Source organism: Sturnira hondurensis, unplaced genomic scaffold (assembly GCF_014824575.4).
Source record: "Sturnira hondurensis isolate 20B ecotype Veracruz unplaced genomic scaffold, ASM1482457v3 Scaffold0010128, whole genome shotgun sequence".
In the NCBI taxonomy this organism is placed as follows: Eukaryota; Metazoa; Chordata; class Mammalia; order Chiroptera; family Phyllostomidae; genus Sturnira; species Sturnira hondurensis.
In genome coordinates, this window is record NW_028082759.1 from 12,234,977 (window position 1) to 12,250,334 (window position 15,358).

Genomic DNA, 15,358 nt, shown 5'->3' on the forward strand with positions numbered 1-15,358 from the left:
TAATTATTAGATAACCTGGTTGATAAATGTTTGCTTAGCTATAGAAAACAGTGTAACATGATATATTTATATTTTATAAAACATTATGCTATTTATATATTTGTAGAAAAAGTATCCCATGAGAGTTTCTCACCAAATGCCTTTCATTCATTTGGAGAATGAGGGAATTGATATAAATACATACATGTTTAATCTTTCCCCTTTTAATTGATAATTAAATTTCTAAATTGTCAGAGGCAACATTATATCTAGCTAAATAATATGTATGTTACCCCCTGGGAATTTCACTCAATCAGGAATTATTTTGCATTTTTTAAAAGAATACTTAAAGTAATTTAAATGCTTAAAGTATTTCATGATTTATCAAAATCCTCTATTGACAATCTTCCAATAAAAGGATAAAATGATCACGTTTAAATTTCCTATTATATCTTCTTGTAAATATCTCTCAATTAAAAAATTTTATCTGATGATTTTTGAAAGCACAAGGTTTCTAACGTATGTGCTTTTTCTGTAAGTTCTACAGTTGTTTGGCTTTGTGGCTCTATATTTTTAAATGAGTTTAATACTTACCAGCTTCCTTTCTTCCTCCCTCCCTCCCTCCCTTCCTTCTTTTCTTTTTGTTTACCATGGCTTCTCCACTCTTTAGTTCTTTATTTCAATTCAATTTTACTTGACTGTATTTTAACAAAATATAGTATTTTATTGTTCTGTTTTCTTGTATTTCAGGAAGAGATGTTGGGTGCTTTATTTTCTGAGAATGTTTTTTGGATATCTTTATACTTGGCTGAATTTAAAACTCTTGGATTACACCTCTTCTCATGATTGTCTAAGTATTTTTCTTCTTTTGTTAAATGTTGTTTTGGGAAAACTGAAGCCAGCTGTTACCACCTGTTGGACGTGATTTGCGATCTCAAAGGATACATTCTATATCCCGAAGTTCAGTTAGCTTGTCGTGGTCTTTTTGATGTGTAAGCTTGAATAGCCTGGAGTTCCCAGTTATTCGCACACTTATCTACAGGTGGCCCTGAAGGCATTTTGTAGATGTGACTAAAGTGCACAATCAATCAGTTGATGTAAGTAAAGGAGATTATCCGAGATAATCTGGGCAGGCCTGTACAATTAGTTGAAGTCCTTCAAAACAGAGTTGAGGCTTCCTTGAAGAAGATACTCTTCTTGTGTATATAGTAACTTCAGTATATGCTCCCAAATTCCAGCCTCTTGTCCTGGTGGCCTGCTGTATGGATTTTGGACTTGCCTAACCTGCTCTTATAATTGCATAAATAGATTTGTGATAACAAAGCATGGATATACATATCTCCATCCTATTGGCATACACACACACACACACACATACACACATGCACACACAGCTCCTATTGATTCTGCTTCTCTAATTGAACACTGGCTGATACAGATTATCTAAAAATGTGGAACTGGGCAGTAGGCGAAGGCCAGAAAAGTATTGAAGACCCTGACTGAAAAACAAAAGACTGGATTGCCTTGAACAGACTGTTAGTAGAATTATGGACGTTGATCTGCTAGTAAGGTCTTAGATAGAAGGGCATGGTTGAGAAAATCTGAATCACCTTGGAGAAGATCTAAATCGCAAAGAAACTGTTGCTAGAAATATGGGAGTTAAAGGTACTGCTGTTGAGGCACTGATCAAAATGAAGGACATGTTACTAGAAACTACGGGAAGGGAGATCCTTGTTATACAGTGGGCAAAAGCTCAGAAGAAGCTGAGCTTCTGGTCCTATAGTTAATGTAGGAAGTTCAAGTTGTAAGCTATGACCTTGAACATTTACCTGAAGGGATTGCCAAGCAAAGATTTCAGTGTGAAGCCTAGTTACTTTTGCTGCCTATAGTAAAATGCAAGAGGATAAACTGAGAGAACTGTTAAACAAAAAGGAATCAGATGTTTTGGAAAATTCTCAACTCATTCAGACTGTGAAAGATACTAAAATCAAGAGGTTCACTCTTAGGAAAATATACAGTAGAACAAAGCTGAGTGTAGCTGGACAACCTTTTGCTAATAACCTTAGGCAGGTTAAAAAAAAAGAATTCAGTCACACACAGTTTTTTTTTTTTTTATGGAGAAAAAAAGTGTGTGGCCCATAGCATCTCCCACTCATCTAAGCAGAAGTCAAGAATGGGTATGGAATTTTCCAAGAAGGATGTGCAAGAAGAGGAGAAACCTCTTGTCCAGTGGAGTAAATCCCCATAACATGCATGGGACAACCACGAGATTCCTGAGCAGTTTGTACCAGATCACTTCCAGCTCACACTGGCAAGGTCAGAAACAGTATGAAATGAAGGAACGTTACTACACATAAGTATATGGGTAAGAAACAGGTTAAACTTCTCAGCTACAAATCATGATGCCCTTCCTGAACACAGAAACAAAAAAGGAAGAAAGGGTGGCGGGGAGGGGGAAAAGAAGGAAGGAAGGGAGGAAGGAAACAATTTCAGAGGGCAGAGCTGAAAACCACAGAGGATTATTTCCAACCTTTAAATCTAGTGAAATTTATCCAGCTAGATTTTAAAAACACTCCTTTTTTCCCCTTTTTATGTGTTTGCTTTTGAATAGAAAGGTTTTAACTTTTAAATTATGTTTGTTCCATTGTTGTATTTTGGGCGCAGATAGCTGGTTCCTAAGTTTCAGAGTTCCATAGAGAGTAACTGCACCCAAGATGAGGTATACCCAGACCGTGACTCACAGCAAATTTAGACAATTTATATATTAGATGTGGGACTTTTGAGCTGATGAGACTTTTGGATTTTGACTGGATGCTGTAAATGGTAGAGACTTTAGGGGACATTGTGCTGGGGTGAATGTATTATGCATGTGGGGCAGACACGCACGAGTATTTTTCTTCCTTTGGCTCCACTGTCCCCGTCATTCTGAGGTGTGGTATGGACAAGAACCTTGGTGACATTTTTGTTTCTCCTGTATTTTATCACACACATGGGTCTTGTTATATTCTCCCAAAAGGTTGCTGCAAGGGTCCTTTAGAGCCGTGATTTTTCTTTTCAGACATATCTATATCTTGTCTGGGATCTAAGGAAGTTTAGATTAGTTCTGGGCATTCTTTTTCATTTGGGTCTGAATTTTATTGTTTCTATCAAATCGTCTTCAGGGTTATTGATGTTTGTGGGGATGTTTGTGTTTCACTAAGTTGTAAATATATTTATTCTGTTGATAGATTAAAATACAATTTGGGGGGAGATGTCATAGAAGAGGAAAAGAGAAAAAAACTTGCTTTTACTCAACCATCTTTAACCAGAGGCATTAGTACCTGTTAATATTTATAAATAAAATCAAGCTAGAAAATTGGACATTTGTTAAGTAAATCCTTCCACTTATTAATTAGCTTGTACCCAACTTTCAGAAATAATTTTGATTAATCCTAGCTTTTCTGTAATCAGTATATACACCTCAAATTATAGACCCCTTTACTGTTATTGAGAAATTTACATTAACCTTGCAAATGATCCCTCAAAAGCTAGAGAATGGTTCAGTTCTAAAAGGCAGCCTTTACTGTTTAAAAATGCATACATAAAATAATTCAAAAACAGTTCTTTGGTATGCACTTGAACAATTTAGAAGGAAAGATTTTTCACTTATTTAGAGTTCATTTTGTATTATATAAAGTAGCATGTTATTATTTTTGCCTTATGAATCTAGAGACAGAACTAAGCATAGAAAAGGAAAACATAAACCTTCAGTATTTTTTCATAATAATAATTTTTGTGTGGCAGGATGACAAAATTGTGGAGTAAAGCTATGTAGCTAAGCTTATTGGTAAACAGCCAACTATTATTATTATTGTTATTACTATTATTATTATCATCATCTGCTAAGGGGTTGAGATAACATGGGATAATAGTACTGAAAATAATGAACTGTGTAACTCTAACTTTCTCCCCATATACTTTTAAAAACTAATATTACTAAGGAATAGCCTAAAGATTGGTTTGATATTCTCTCTCTTAAATATATATATATTGCTATATATTACTATATATTACTTAAATACACACACACATACATATATATATTACTCCATCCAGAAGAAAGTCCATCCATTATTGATATAATGCGAATGGTTTGTGTGACATCAGTCTAACCTGGCAGCCAAGGAGAGTGGACTGGAATGTGCATACATGGATGATGGTGACCTCACTGTAGTCAGTGGGGGTGGTGTATACAGTGTGTCCTGTTATATTCAAAATGACTGAGTAAGTAGAGCAAAGAATCTGCATCAGATTTTACAGTAAGCTTAAACATTCCTCCATGGAAACTATTCATATGATTCAGAAGGCTGCAGCTATGGGCTGATTGGCAGCTTCATCAGGACAACATGTCTGCTCATGTGTCATGTCTTGTGCAGAGTTTTTTTGGTAAAACATCAAGTCACCCAGGTGACTCAGTCCTGCTATAGCCCAGATTTGGTGCCCTGTGACTTCTGGCTTTTCCCAAAACTAAAATCACCTTTGAAATGGAAGAGATTTCAGACTGTCAGTGAGATTCAGGAAAATAAGATGGGGCAGCTGATGGCGAGTGGGAGAACCATGTGAGGTCCCAAGGGGCCTCCTTTGAAAGGACTGAGGTGTCCTTGTCCTGTGTACAATGTTTCTTGTGTCTTCTACCTTCTTTAATAAATATCTCTATTTTTCTTATTACATGGCTAGATACCTTCTGGACAGAGCTTGTATATATGAAAATGACTAAAAGAATGGCAATCTGTAGCAAAAAAACCCCCCAAAAACCAAAAAAACCAAACCCCAAGGGATTAGGTCATTCAAATTTAATTAAATAATCCAACCTAGGAGGTACATTTTTTAAATTAAAATACTCTTTCAAACAAAGTGAAAAGAAATACATTGTGAATTATGTATGGTGAGCCCAGAATAAACTGCCGCTGTGCTCTCAAAATTTTATGAATTTTTCTGTGCTATTGTTACTCTCACAAAGTGAGAGCATTTAAACCAGGGTGAGCAGGCCATTCATCTTGAGTCTGTCAGAATGAAATCATGATAATGGATTTCATCTGGCCATCCTGAGACTCAGACCTTCAGAAATATGAAGGGCATATTTTTAAAATAAAATACTTAATATTAATTGTAATACTCCAATCATTTATGAGACAATGTTTGCATTATTTCCAGTACACAGACACACACACACACATACAAACATGCACTGGCTTTAAAAAAATTCTCCTTATGAGGAATTCTTATAATTTTATTTGAGTCATTATCCAAAATCATTTTAGTGTTTTGTCTAGCTATGTAATTTATGTATCACAATGTTATTTGTTTTAACCTAAATTACAAGAAGACAGAAAAAATGTGTTTTATCTTTTATTAACAAACACTTGAAAGTATATTTATTCACTAATTAGCTGAAAAACCAAAAAAAATCAACATGGAAATAAAATGAAACAGCCATGTTTCTTTATTAACTCTCTGTATTTATTCTACTGAATAAGTGAATTATTTGAAATAATTATACTTAGATTATTGAACTATCAAATACCTGCAATAACCTAATTTTCTATTTTATAATAGAATTTTAATTGGATTTATAAGGGTCTGTGTGAAGGACACAATTTTTATACACTTAACCTTTTAATTATACAGTGAAGAATATTCTGGCAAAATTAACAGCATGTGCCTGTTTTTATGAACTGAGGGGATTTAAAAATAGAAATATTTGGTATACTTTAACAAATTTTTAAGTAAATCATGTCCTTTTTTGTATTTTCTTATTCTCAGTCAAATGTTAATGGTCATTTTTGCTCTTCTTTAAATTAAGTAATGTCAATATTTGTGTGTAATATAAGAGATCAGTGGTTCTTGAATTTATTTTTACTGGTTATACCGTCCAGTGGCATATTGTTTAACTGCCTTCCTAATCATTTTGCCCTTTGGTTTTGAATTTCAATGCTGTTCTCCTTCTTCAGTGATCTTTTAAAAAGAAAATGTCATTAATGTTGATATGGGGATGCTGTGGATTCACTTTCCTGTGTTCAAGACAAATATAATTTTTCATTCTGATAAATTGCTATCCTCTTAAATTTACTAATAAATAGAAAAGGCTCTGATAAAAATGGCATGACAAAAAAGTATGACATTCACTTATTTCAAATCAAAGAAAATAAATACAGCATAAAATGCTCTAACTAAACAGTGAAAAGATATTAAAGTATAACATTGAGAAATTGGTATGGTAGGCTCTAGATTATAAACTACCAGTTCAAAATCACCACTGAAATCCTCATGTGACTAGTCAGTGACCCACGAGAGACAAATTAGTATTTTAATGAATGCATAATATTCAAAATGGAAGAAAACCTCTATTATCTATCACCAGAGTTTTCAGCCTGTAAACTTTGTGTTTGTGTGAAGACTATAAAGTATGTTTTTACCTTGGTGATAAAGTTAGTTTCATAATAGTGCACTAAGTTACTGGGCTAAAGGATTAGGATATTTCTACCCATACTTGTAAACACTTGTTAATAACTGACTCGGATGACAAGGTCTTCTATTCTGGTTTAATCACTCAGGGTCGCTCCTGGAGCTTTCTTACCCACCTAACTTCCTGTTGCATTGGGCTGGCCAAAAAGTCCATGTGGTTTTATCCCTAAAATAAAAGACAGTTTTAATCTTCAGCAATAACTTTATCTATTTGGATATTTTGAATATGTCAGCTGCCTCCTGTATGGTAGAATATTGATTGGTATCAATTAATGTTTCAATTTGATTGCTGTCAACTCCAACTGGTCTCCCCAACCATGGAGCATTGTCCAGCAAGAAATCTCCAGCCCAAAACTTTCCATACCGCTTTCGACACATTCCATCTGTCACAGCACCTTCTCTGTACACTGCAAAAATATTTTTTTTGCATTTCAGTTGCATTTTTACTTTTCTTGAAATAATAAAGCATAATATGCTTAAAATTATATTTTCTTCCTTCAATATTAAAATGGCTACATAAAAAGTCACTAATTTTGATAAGCTTTTTAATGCAAGCTGATATGACAGTTGTCACAATACAGTCTAACAAAATTGTTTCAAAGGAAGTTAAAGACAACTAAGTGCTACTAGAGCCATCTTACCAAAAAAAAAAAAACCCGCAAAAAAAACAAAGGACCTTTTTGGCCAACCAGATACTTGGGACTGGTCCTAAACTTAATTTACACACATGTCCTTTGGGAGTGTTGTGTCTGAGCTACAGTTTGTGTTGAGGGAAGACTTCTCAGAAAGGAATTGGCACTTTCAACAGTCCTATAGGCTCAAGGTTTGCATCATTTGATGTGAAGTGCTGCCTCTCATCTGAGATGGTGTTGTTCATGCATTTTTAGTGTTAAAATATCTTTTAAACACAATTTTAGAAAGGAACAAGTATAATAATAGATCTCTTTTTATAATCTTAGAATATAAAGCTGATAATTTGTCTATTTCCTAATTATTAATATTCTTTTGTTTTTGACAGTAGGCGCTCAGTCTATTATTTTTAATATAAAATATTTTATATATCTGAGAATGATCTGCTGCAAAATAGCCTATTAACTATTATGTCCTATTTGGTTTCTTGGGGAATTTGGGAGAAAAAAATCATGCATATGAAGTTAGAGTTGGCAAATAAAAGAGTAACCAAAACTATTTCAGTCTAAAATTTATATTATTATTATTGTTTTAGATTTTATTTATTTATTTTCTAAAAGAGGGGAAGGGAGGGATGGAGAGAAGGAGAGGAACATCCATGTGTGAGAGAGAAATAGCCATTGGTTGCTGATGGCACACCCCCAACTGAAGACCTGGTCCCCATTGGTTGCTGATGGTACATTCCCATTTAGGGACCAGGCTGGCAACTTACACATGTGCAGTGTCTAGGAATCAAAGGGCACTCAATCCACTGAACCACTCCAGCCAAGGCCAGTTTTTTTACCTACTTGTTAATGCAGGTCATACTTGGTCGACAAGCTTCTCTTTTCAAATAAGAGCTTCCTTAGTCAATCCAAATCCTAATTGCATCATTTACAGACTGAAAGGCTTAGGTGAATTATTTAATTTCTCTGGGTCTCTAATTCTTCATGTGAAATAGAAATAATAATAGGATCTACCTTAGAGATGTGCTGTGAAAATTAAATGTGTTAATGTTCTAAAGCCCTTAGAAAAATCCCTTGTGTATAGTACGTGCTATATAAATATTTGTATATTCATTACTAGATCATAGCCTAGGAATATTAATTCTTCCAGCAATTTCAGTTTAAGGAACTCTATTCAACATTTTTTTTTGGGGGGGGTCTGGTTAGTCTGATTTCATCATTTATTGGCAATTTCAAAGTACATATGGTTATGCTATAGGATGTAGAATGTAAATGCTGTTAATTTGTACTTTACTTTTTTTCTATGGCTACTAACAGCACTACTTTAATTTATTGTGTTTGAAGAGGCTGTCAGTAAATCCCTTACTTAATTTTTGCTAGGAATTATCTGAAGAGTAAGATTTTTGGTGAAGTAACTTTGGCTAAAGAGAATTCATGTTGTCAACATAATCAGCATTCAAATTATTAAACACATTTTAAAGATTTTATTTATTTTTAGGCAGAGGGAAAGGGAGGGAGAAAGAGAGGGAGAGAAACACTAATGTGTGGACCCCATACTGGGGTACCCCCTACTAGGAACCTGGCCCTTGACCCACTCATGTGCCCTCACTGGGAATCAAACCAGCAGCCCTTTGGTTTGCAGGCCAGTGCTCAATCCACTGAACCACACCAGCCAGGGCAAATTATTAAAGAGTTTTAATTTGTATCTCTTAAAAGAAGTACATTGGACATTTTATTAAAATGTCTAAAATTGAAACAAACACTAATATTTCTTTTTATTACAGAAGACCATGAAAAATATTCTGAAATCATCAAGAAGGCCAATGCAATTGAAATGTTATTTACACTCTATCCTCCTCAAGGTGCCCATGTGCAGAATAATATGCGACTTAGGTCAACTTGGCTGAGACCCATAGTAGATGGAGAAGAAGGATACAAGTATATAGGTAAGATTCTGAACCTGTTATTTCCTTTTATAGTTCAGAAGAAATGACTCTGCTTTGTACAACTCCAGTTCATCAGTCAGATAAAGTGAGGTGATACATAGGCCCTATAGAATACGCTCTTTAGTTCTTAAGTATTATGCCTGAATTTTAAAAAAGTGGCTGTTTTATACCTTGGTGTCTCCACTACAACAGTGGAGCCACACAGTGTTCATCTGTTCACCTTATGATGGACATTTTGGTTGTTTTGTTATTTTTTAATAGTGATTCTACAAGGAAAACAGCTATGGACATTCACATACAGACCTGTGAATAGAAATAATGGTTCCTTTTCTCTTGATTAAACTGTTTTCCGAAGTGCTGTACCATTTCTTATTTCTCATTGGCAGAAACATGAGAGTTGAATCTGGTCCACAACTCTATCAATACGTGGTGTGATCAGTCTTTCTAATTTCAGTCATTGTAATAGCTAAGTATTAGTGTTCCATTGTGATTTTAATTTGTCTTTCTCTAGTTGATATAAGACATCTTTCCATGTACTTGTCATTGGTATAGCTTCTTTGGTGAAGTGACTGTTCATATATTTTGCCTGTTTTTATTATTAAGTGTTGAGAGTGCTTTAATCATAATTGACAAAAGCTAGAAAGAGCACAAATATTCTTCACCTAGTGAATGGATAAGTGAAAATTTGTTACATCTATACAGTGAAACACTACTCAGCTATTGATACAACAACTTGATGAATTTTAAATACATCATGTTAAATGGAAGAAGCCTAGCTCAAAAGCTACACATCGATTCCATGTAAGTGATGCTTTGGAAAAAAGCAAAACTATAAAGACAGAGATCAGCCCTGTGATTACCACGGCTTAAGGCTGGTGGGAGGATTGGCTGGAAGGAGGGGGTGAGAGAGTTCTTAGGTAAGCAGGCCTTTTCTGTGTCTCGATCACAGTGGTGTTTCCTGACTCTAAAAACTAACAAAAACAAACTATGTACTGGAAAGAGTTAATGTTACTATAAATAAAATTAAAAAACACAAAATAAAAAGAGAAACAAATCTATCTGAATGGCAAACAAGACGGCAAAAGACACCCTGTTACTAGGCCTTAGGGAAATGTAAATTAAACTTCAGTGGGATACCATCACACACCTACCGTAATGGTTGAAATTAAAAAGACAGCAGCAGGCCAAGTGTTGGCAGCAATGCACAGCAACTGGAACACTAATATTTGCCTTGCAAATGCAAAATAGTAAAAAAAAAACACTTTGCAAAAGAGTTTGACACTTTCTTAAAAAGGTAAACATACACCTATTATATGACCCAGCCATAGTACTCCTAGAAGTTTGCCTAACAGAATAGAAAGTCTTGTATCCACCCGAATACTCAGGTATTCACAGGTACATTGTGGTAAATGACCCAGACTAGAAACAATTCAAAAGCCAACCTACAGAAGAAAGGGTAAACATATTGTGATATATCCACGAAGAACACTACTCAGGAATATAAAAGAAATGTTTGTCAACAACCATTGACAGTACTGATACATATACAATGTGGCTGAATCTCAAAACGATCATGCTGAGTGAAAGATGCCAGATTTTTTTAAAAAGAGTGCAAATGTATGATTCCATTTATATAAAAGTCTAGAAAATGTAAACAAACTAAACCGTATGGCAGTGCATAGCTGTGGTTATCGGGGATGGGGGCATGGTGGGAAGTGGAGGTGAACTGTGGTGGATTACAAAATGTGGGGCCAACAAAGATACTTATTATTTTGATTGTGGTGATGGTTTCATGGATGTGCATATATGTAAGAACAGTAGACTATCCATTTTAAATATGTACAGTTTTTCATTTATACTTTCATATAATAGAGCTTTAAAAATAAAGTTGAAACCATAAAAATCCAAGATACTAAAATCTGCATTTTGGTAATATTTTTTACAAGATGATTTCTCTTTAAGTTTTAAAACTAGAATTTTAGAATTTATCTACAGTCATATATTTAATGCAATCTTATTGGGCCAGTGAGTATGAAAGTCTATTTAAGTGCTCAGTTCTGATTTCAGCAAGAAAATTATGGAAAAAAAAGTTTTACTTTTTTAGGTTCTGTAAAATGATTCAAGACTCTAGTTGTGATACTATTTTCTCTTTGCAGTTTTCTACCTGAAAATTACCAGAACAGCACACATATCGTTTTTTAAAAAACTGTGTTCATTTTTTAGAGCCCATTTGTGAATATTTGGCTCAAACAAAATAAATAGAAAGAATATATATATATATATATATATATATATACACATACATACACACACACACACATACATACTATGGCATTATGTTGTAAGTGGAGGACTCCAACTTCTGAGGTTTTAGGCTTATCTTTTCCTTTTTTTAGCAAGTGACCAAGGCTTTGCATCTTTCTGAATTACAGTCATTAAATTGATTGACAAGAAAGTTTGTGGCATTTGTATTGAAAAATAACAGTCTATTACAGAAAGTGCTTTTTGGAACTTAGTAACTCCTCAGCTATAAACATTTTAGGGAAGGTAGCTCTGGGAATTTATTATATGTTCCAACATCAATGTTCCACAATGTAGGCACTCTTGTTTATTGATTTCCCTCTGTAGATTTAGAGGTGTACCATCAGCAAGAGCTGAGGACTAGTTAATACAGTTACTGAATACTCTGTAAGTGGGATAGGTTGCTAACAATTTATGTAGTTTTAGGACCAGACATACTCTAAAAATATTCAGTTTATCCATACTTTTATATTTCATACTTGCTAACCCAGGGGATAACCCATACTTGCTTAAGTCATAATTTCAAATTGCTTAGTACACACAAAGTTTTTCTTCTGAATCATAGTTTTATAATATTAAAATCAACTATATTGAAAAGTCTTCGGATATGTTTCCCCTGGAGCATGGGTCTTGTCAAACCTATTTTTGGAAAGGTTATTTTGGAAACCCAGCCTTTTAACATGTCTTTGGTTATCTTTCCTTATGAGTTGCTCTTCCTTGAGCTCCCTGGCTTTCTGGCCTCTCCCAAATGCGCTGATGTTGTTTCTCCTTCATCAACTTTTTGGGACTTTGGTGGGCTTTTGGTGGTGTTTCTCTATAGATTAGATTAAGGAACTCCTGGGATTCTAATAGGAATACTCTGGAAGGGGTAGGCCAGCTGTGATCTTTTAATGAAATCATCTAGGGAATACAAATGAATGATTAAATTACTTTCTCAGACTAATGGTCCATTCTTAACTGAAACCATATTATTGTATTAATGTAAAGTTTCTCATTTGTTCAGAACCTGAGTAATGAGCAGAGACTTCTAATTTTCAAGTACTTCTTTTTCATATGTCATTTCCAGCCCTTAATATAGTAAATTTTACTTACCTCTATAACATCGGGTTATGTAATTAATACTGGAACCTGGTTCTCTGGTCTAATCACTGTTTTGTTACCCATTGTAAAAGTACAAGGTGTCTTTTATGCCATTCACTTTATTTCACTGCCTTCAGGCAGGACCTGATGGACATTAGCCAGGTGATAATCCCTTCTTTAAAGACTGGCAACTGTGCAATTGTCCTTGAGAGTTGAATCTGATATTTGATGACCTCCTCTCTTAGAATTTTCTACTTTTCGATGTAAGACTTCCTTCTCTTGAACACCCTTCATTGCACTTGTAACTTTCTCACTATCCATGAAATGAAGGCCATGCATAGCTTAATAAGAATCTTTCTTTTCCCTAAAATTGGCCATTTAATCTATTATTCCTCAGAAGCCCTCTTTGTGATCCTTAATGTCTTTGGAATATCTCTCTGACTGTTTTGCAAGTTTTCTCATTTCTTTTAAGTGATGAAACTTACAATAAGATATGATAATCAGATATGTCTGATTTATTGTGGGTATAATTCTAGCTGCTACATGTTCTACTTATATTTTTCACTTTAAAAAACTTTAAAAAATACATCTCAGCAGTTACTTAGATTTCTATTCATCATTTTTATCTTCTTTTGGGGGGGGCATATTTTGTTGTAACTATTGGATATACGTGTAATTTATTTTGCCTTCTTACATTTTTTAAATTCTGACTTGGTTCAGTTTTTCTCAGAATATAGACATTTATTACTCTTGTCAAAACTAAGTTGTTTTGAACCTATTCTTTGAGGATTATCCTAATTTGAAAGAAGCTCCATATATTTATTTTCATTTTATATGTATTTATGGTCTATTGTCATTTGAATAAGTTGAAAAGTACTGTGCCTTGCTCTGCCTGTAAAGTATCTGCTTGCTTAAGGAGAATAATGTAGTCACCAAATCCAACTACACTTGAAAAGTCCTTTGTGTTTTGTACCTACTGATCTCCTCCTTTTCTTCCCTGAACTATAAACTGGCAGAAGCCTCCACTTTCATGTTTTTTAATTTCTGTTTCATTTTCTTTGTTAAGGGTAAATGATGTGAATGTGTTTTTATAAGCCTAATTGCTAGTGGGAAAATGTCACTTTATTTTTAGATGGTTCAGTTGTTTAAAACTTTTGATGTTCAGTATACTCACAGGAAGCACTCAACAGAAAGATACAACTGAATAATGTAGTACATCTGGTTAAAGTTTTTCAACTATGGTCAAGTTATTAAAAATTCTAATGAATTAGGCCTTCCTCATTTAATGGAGTGAATGTTTTCTATGTGAAGCCCATGTTTTTTCTTGGACTTCCATGATAAAATCAGAGGGAGTCTTTCGCTCCACCAACCCCGGTTTCACCAAGCACGTTGGAAGCTTAAGGAAGAGGATGCAGCATCAGGTCTATAAGTTATAGAAATGTGAGTTGCATGTTTATAATAATCTACCACTCAATATTTTACCTCTGAGCCTCATAAAATGAAAACTGTAAGAATGTTTTATTATTTGACTTCTGCATGTATTTATTCTACAAGCACTGAGTGTCTCCTATATGCTTGTTGGAAAGATTGAGAAATAACTAAAGCTTAATCCCTGCCTTAGAAGTGTACATATTCTATCAGATCCAAAGCACTGGGAGAGTTTGGGTGCAATCAGTTCCAGTGACCACTCCTATTGGTCTGTGCATCACATGAGAATGCTACCATATGAGAATATTCTTAAAAAATCCGAGAAGAACATCTCTAAATAACAAGGGATAACAGCAATATCTGAAATTAAAAACTCAAAGCTGATTTTAGGCAGAGTCACGCTAGTTAACAGTCTCTCTGAGCAAAGTAAACTGTTGATATTAAACGGGGTTGTTGGGAAGAATCGTGGCCAACCTATAATATGGCTGCAGTGATCTGTGCATGTTGGTATTCATGCTTTGGTTGAAGTCAGGGTTGGCCTTTGTTACCAGCAGAGTACAGTAGTAGTAATGGTATTAGTTCTGAGGGTAGGCATATAGGAGTTCGTGACTCCTGCTTTGCTTTCTCTTGGATAAGCTACTCAGAAAACCAGCTGCCGAGTCATGGCAGTATCTGAGCAGCCTTGCTGACAGGTCTGTGTGCTGATGAACGCAGGGCATCTGCCCACGGTCAGTGAGGAACTCAGGTCCATGTGAGCAATGAAACATGGAAATGGAGCCTCCAGTGCTGTTGATCTTCTGGTGCTTATAACTCCTGTGATGGCTTGACTGCAGCTTCACAAGACACTGGCCTGAGCTACCAGAAAATATAGTCCAGATTCCTAATTCTCAGAAACAGCATGAGCCATTTGTTTGTTTGTTTGTTTGTTTGTTTAGGCTTCTGGTTTGGTTATGCAGCATGCAAGTCAGGGGTTAGTGGCTTTTAGCAGTGAGAGGGAAATGACCCTGGATTCAGAGTATGGTTCCTCAGCAAGACTGAGTTGCTGATTTACCTGCTTTCGAAAATGCGTTACTAGAGTAAGACTTTGTTTATTGCTTAACTTTCAAAAGCAGGATCTCTCACTGATTGGTTGGCTTTCAGAACTGTGTTTACTGAGGTGACATGTCACTGGTTGATAAAACAGATTTAATAATTATTCTAGGGATATATTTTTTGACACCATGGCTATAGAATTATAATGGAGCGGTTAAAGAGGATTTAAAACCATCTCTAGTATTCACTTGTTACTATATCTACAGAACTGCTAAGAGTTTTCTCAAGAATGTGGGTGAAATGTTATTCTCAATAAATAGTTACAGAAAAAAAGAGATTGCTTGCTAATCGATATAATAAAAGCAATTAGGTATAACTGTGGTCTTAGGGAAAGAGAATGCTTACATCTGGCTGCATCAGAGAGAGTTTTGTAGAGAGAATGACCTAAGAACA

At 34.8% G+C, this 15,358-nt stretch overlaps 1 protein-coding gene across 1 annotated transcript in view; it reads left to right on the forward strand.

Moving 5' to 3' along the window:
* Nucleotides 1-15,358, forward strand: part of IQCM (IQ motif containing M) — a 246,894-nt gene that overhangs the window by 183,407 nt on the left and 48,129 nt on the right. The window contains exon 12 of the mRNA XM_037058235.1: nucleotides 8,903-9,064. Within this exon, the coding sequence (XP_036914130.1) occupies nucleotides 8,903-9,064 (162 nt within the window). The remainder of the gene's footprint in view (nucleotides 1-8,902; nucleotides 9,065-15,358) is intronic.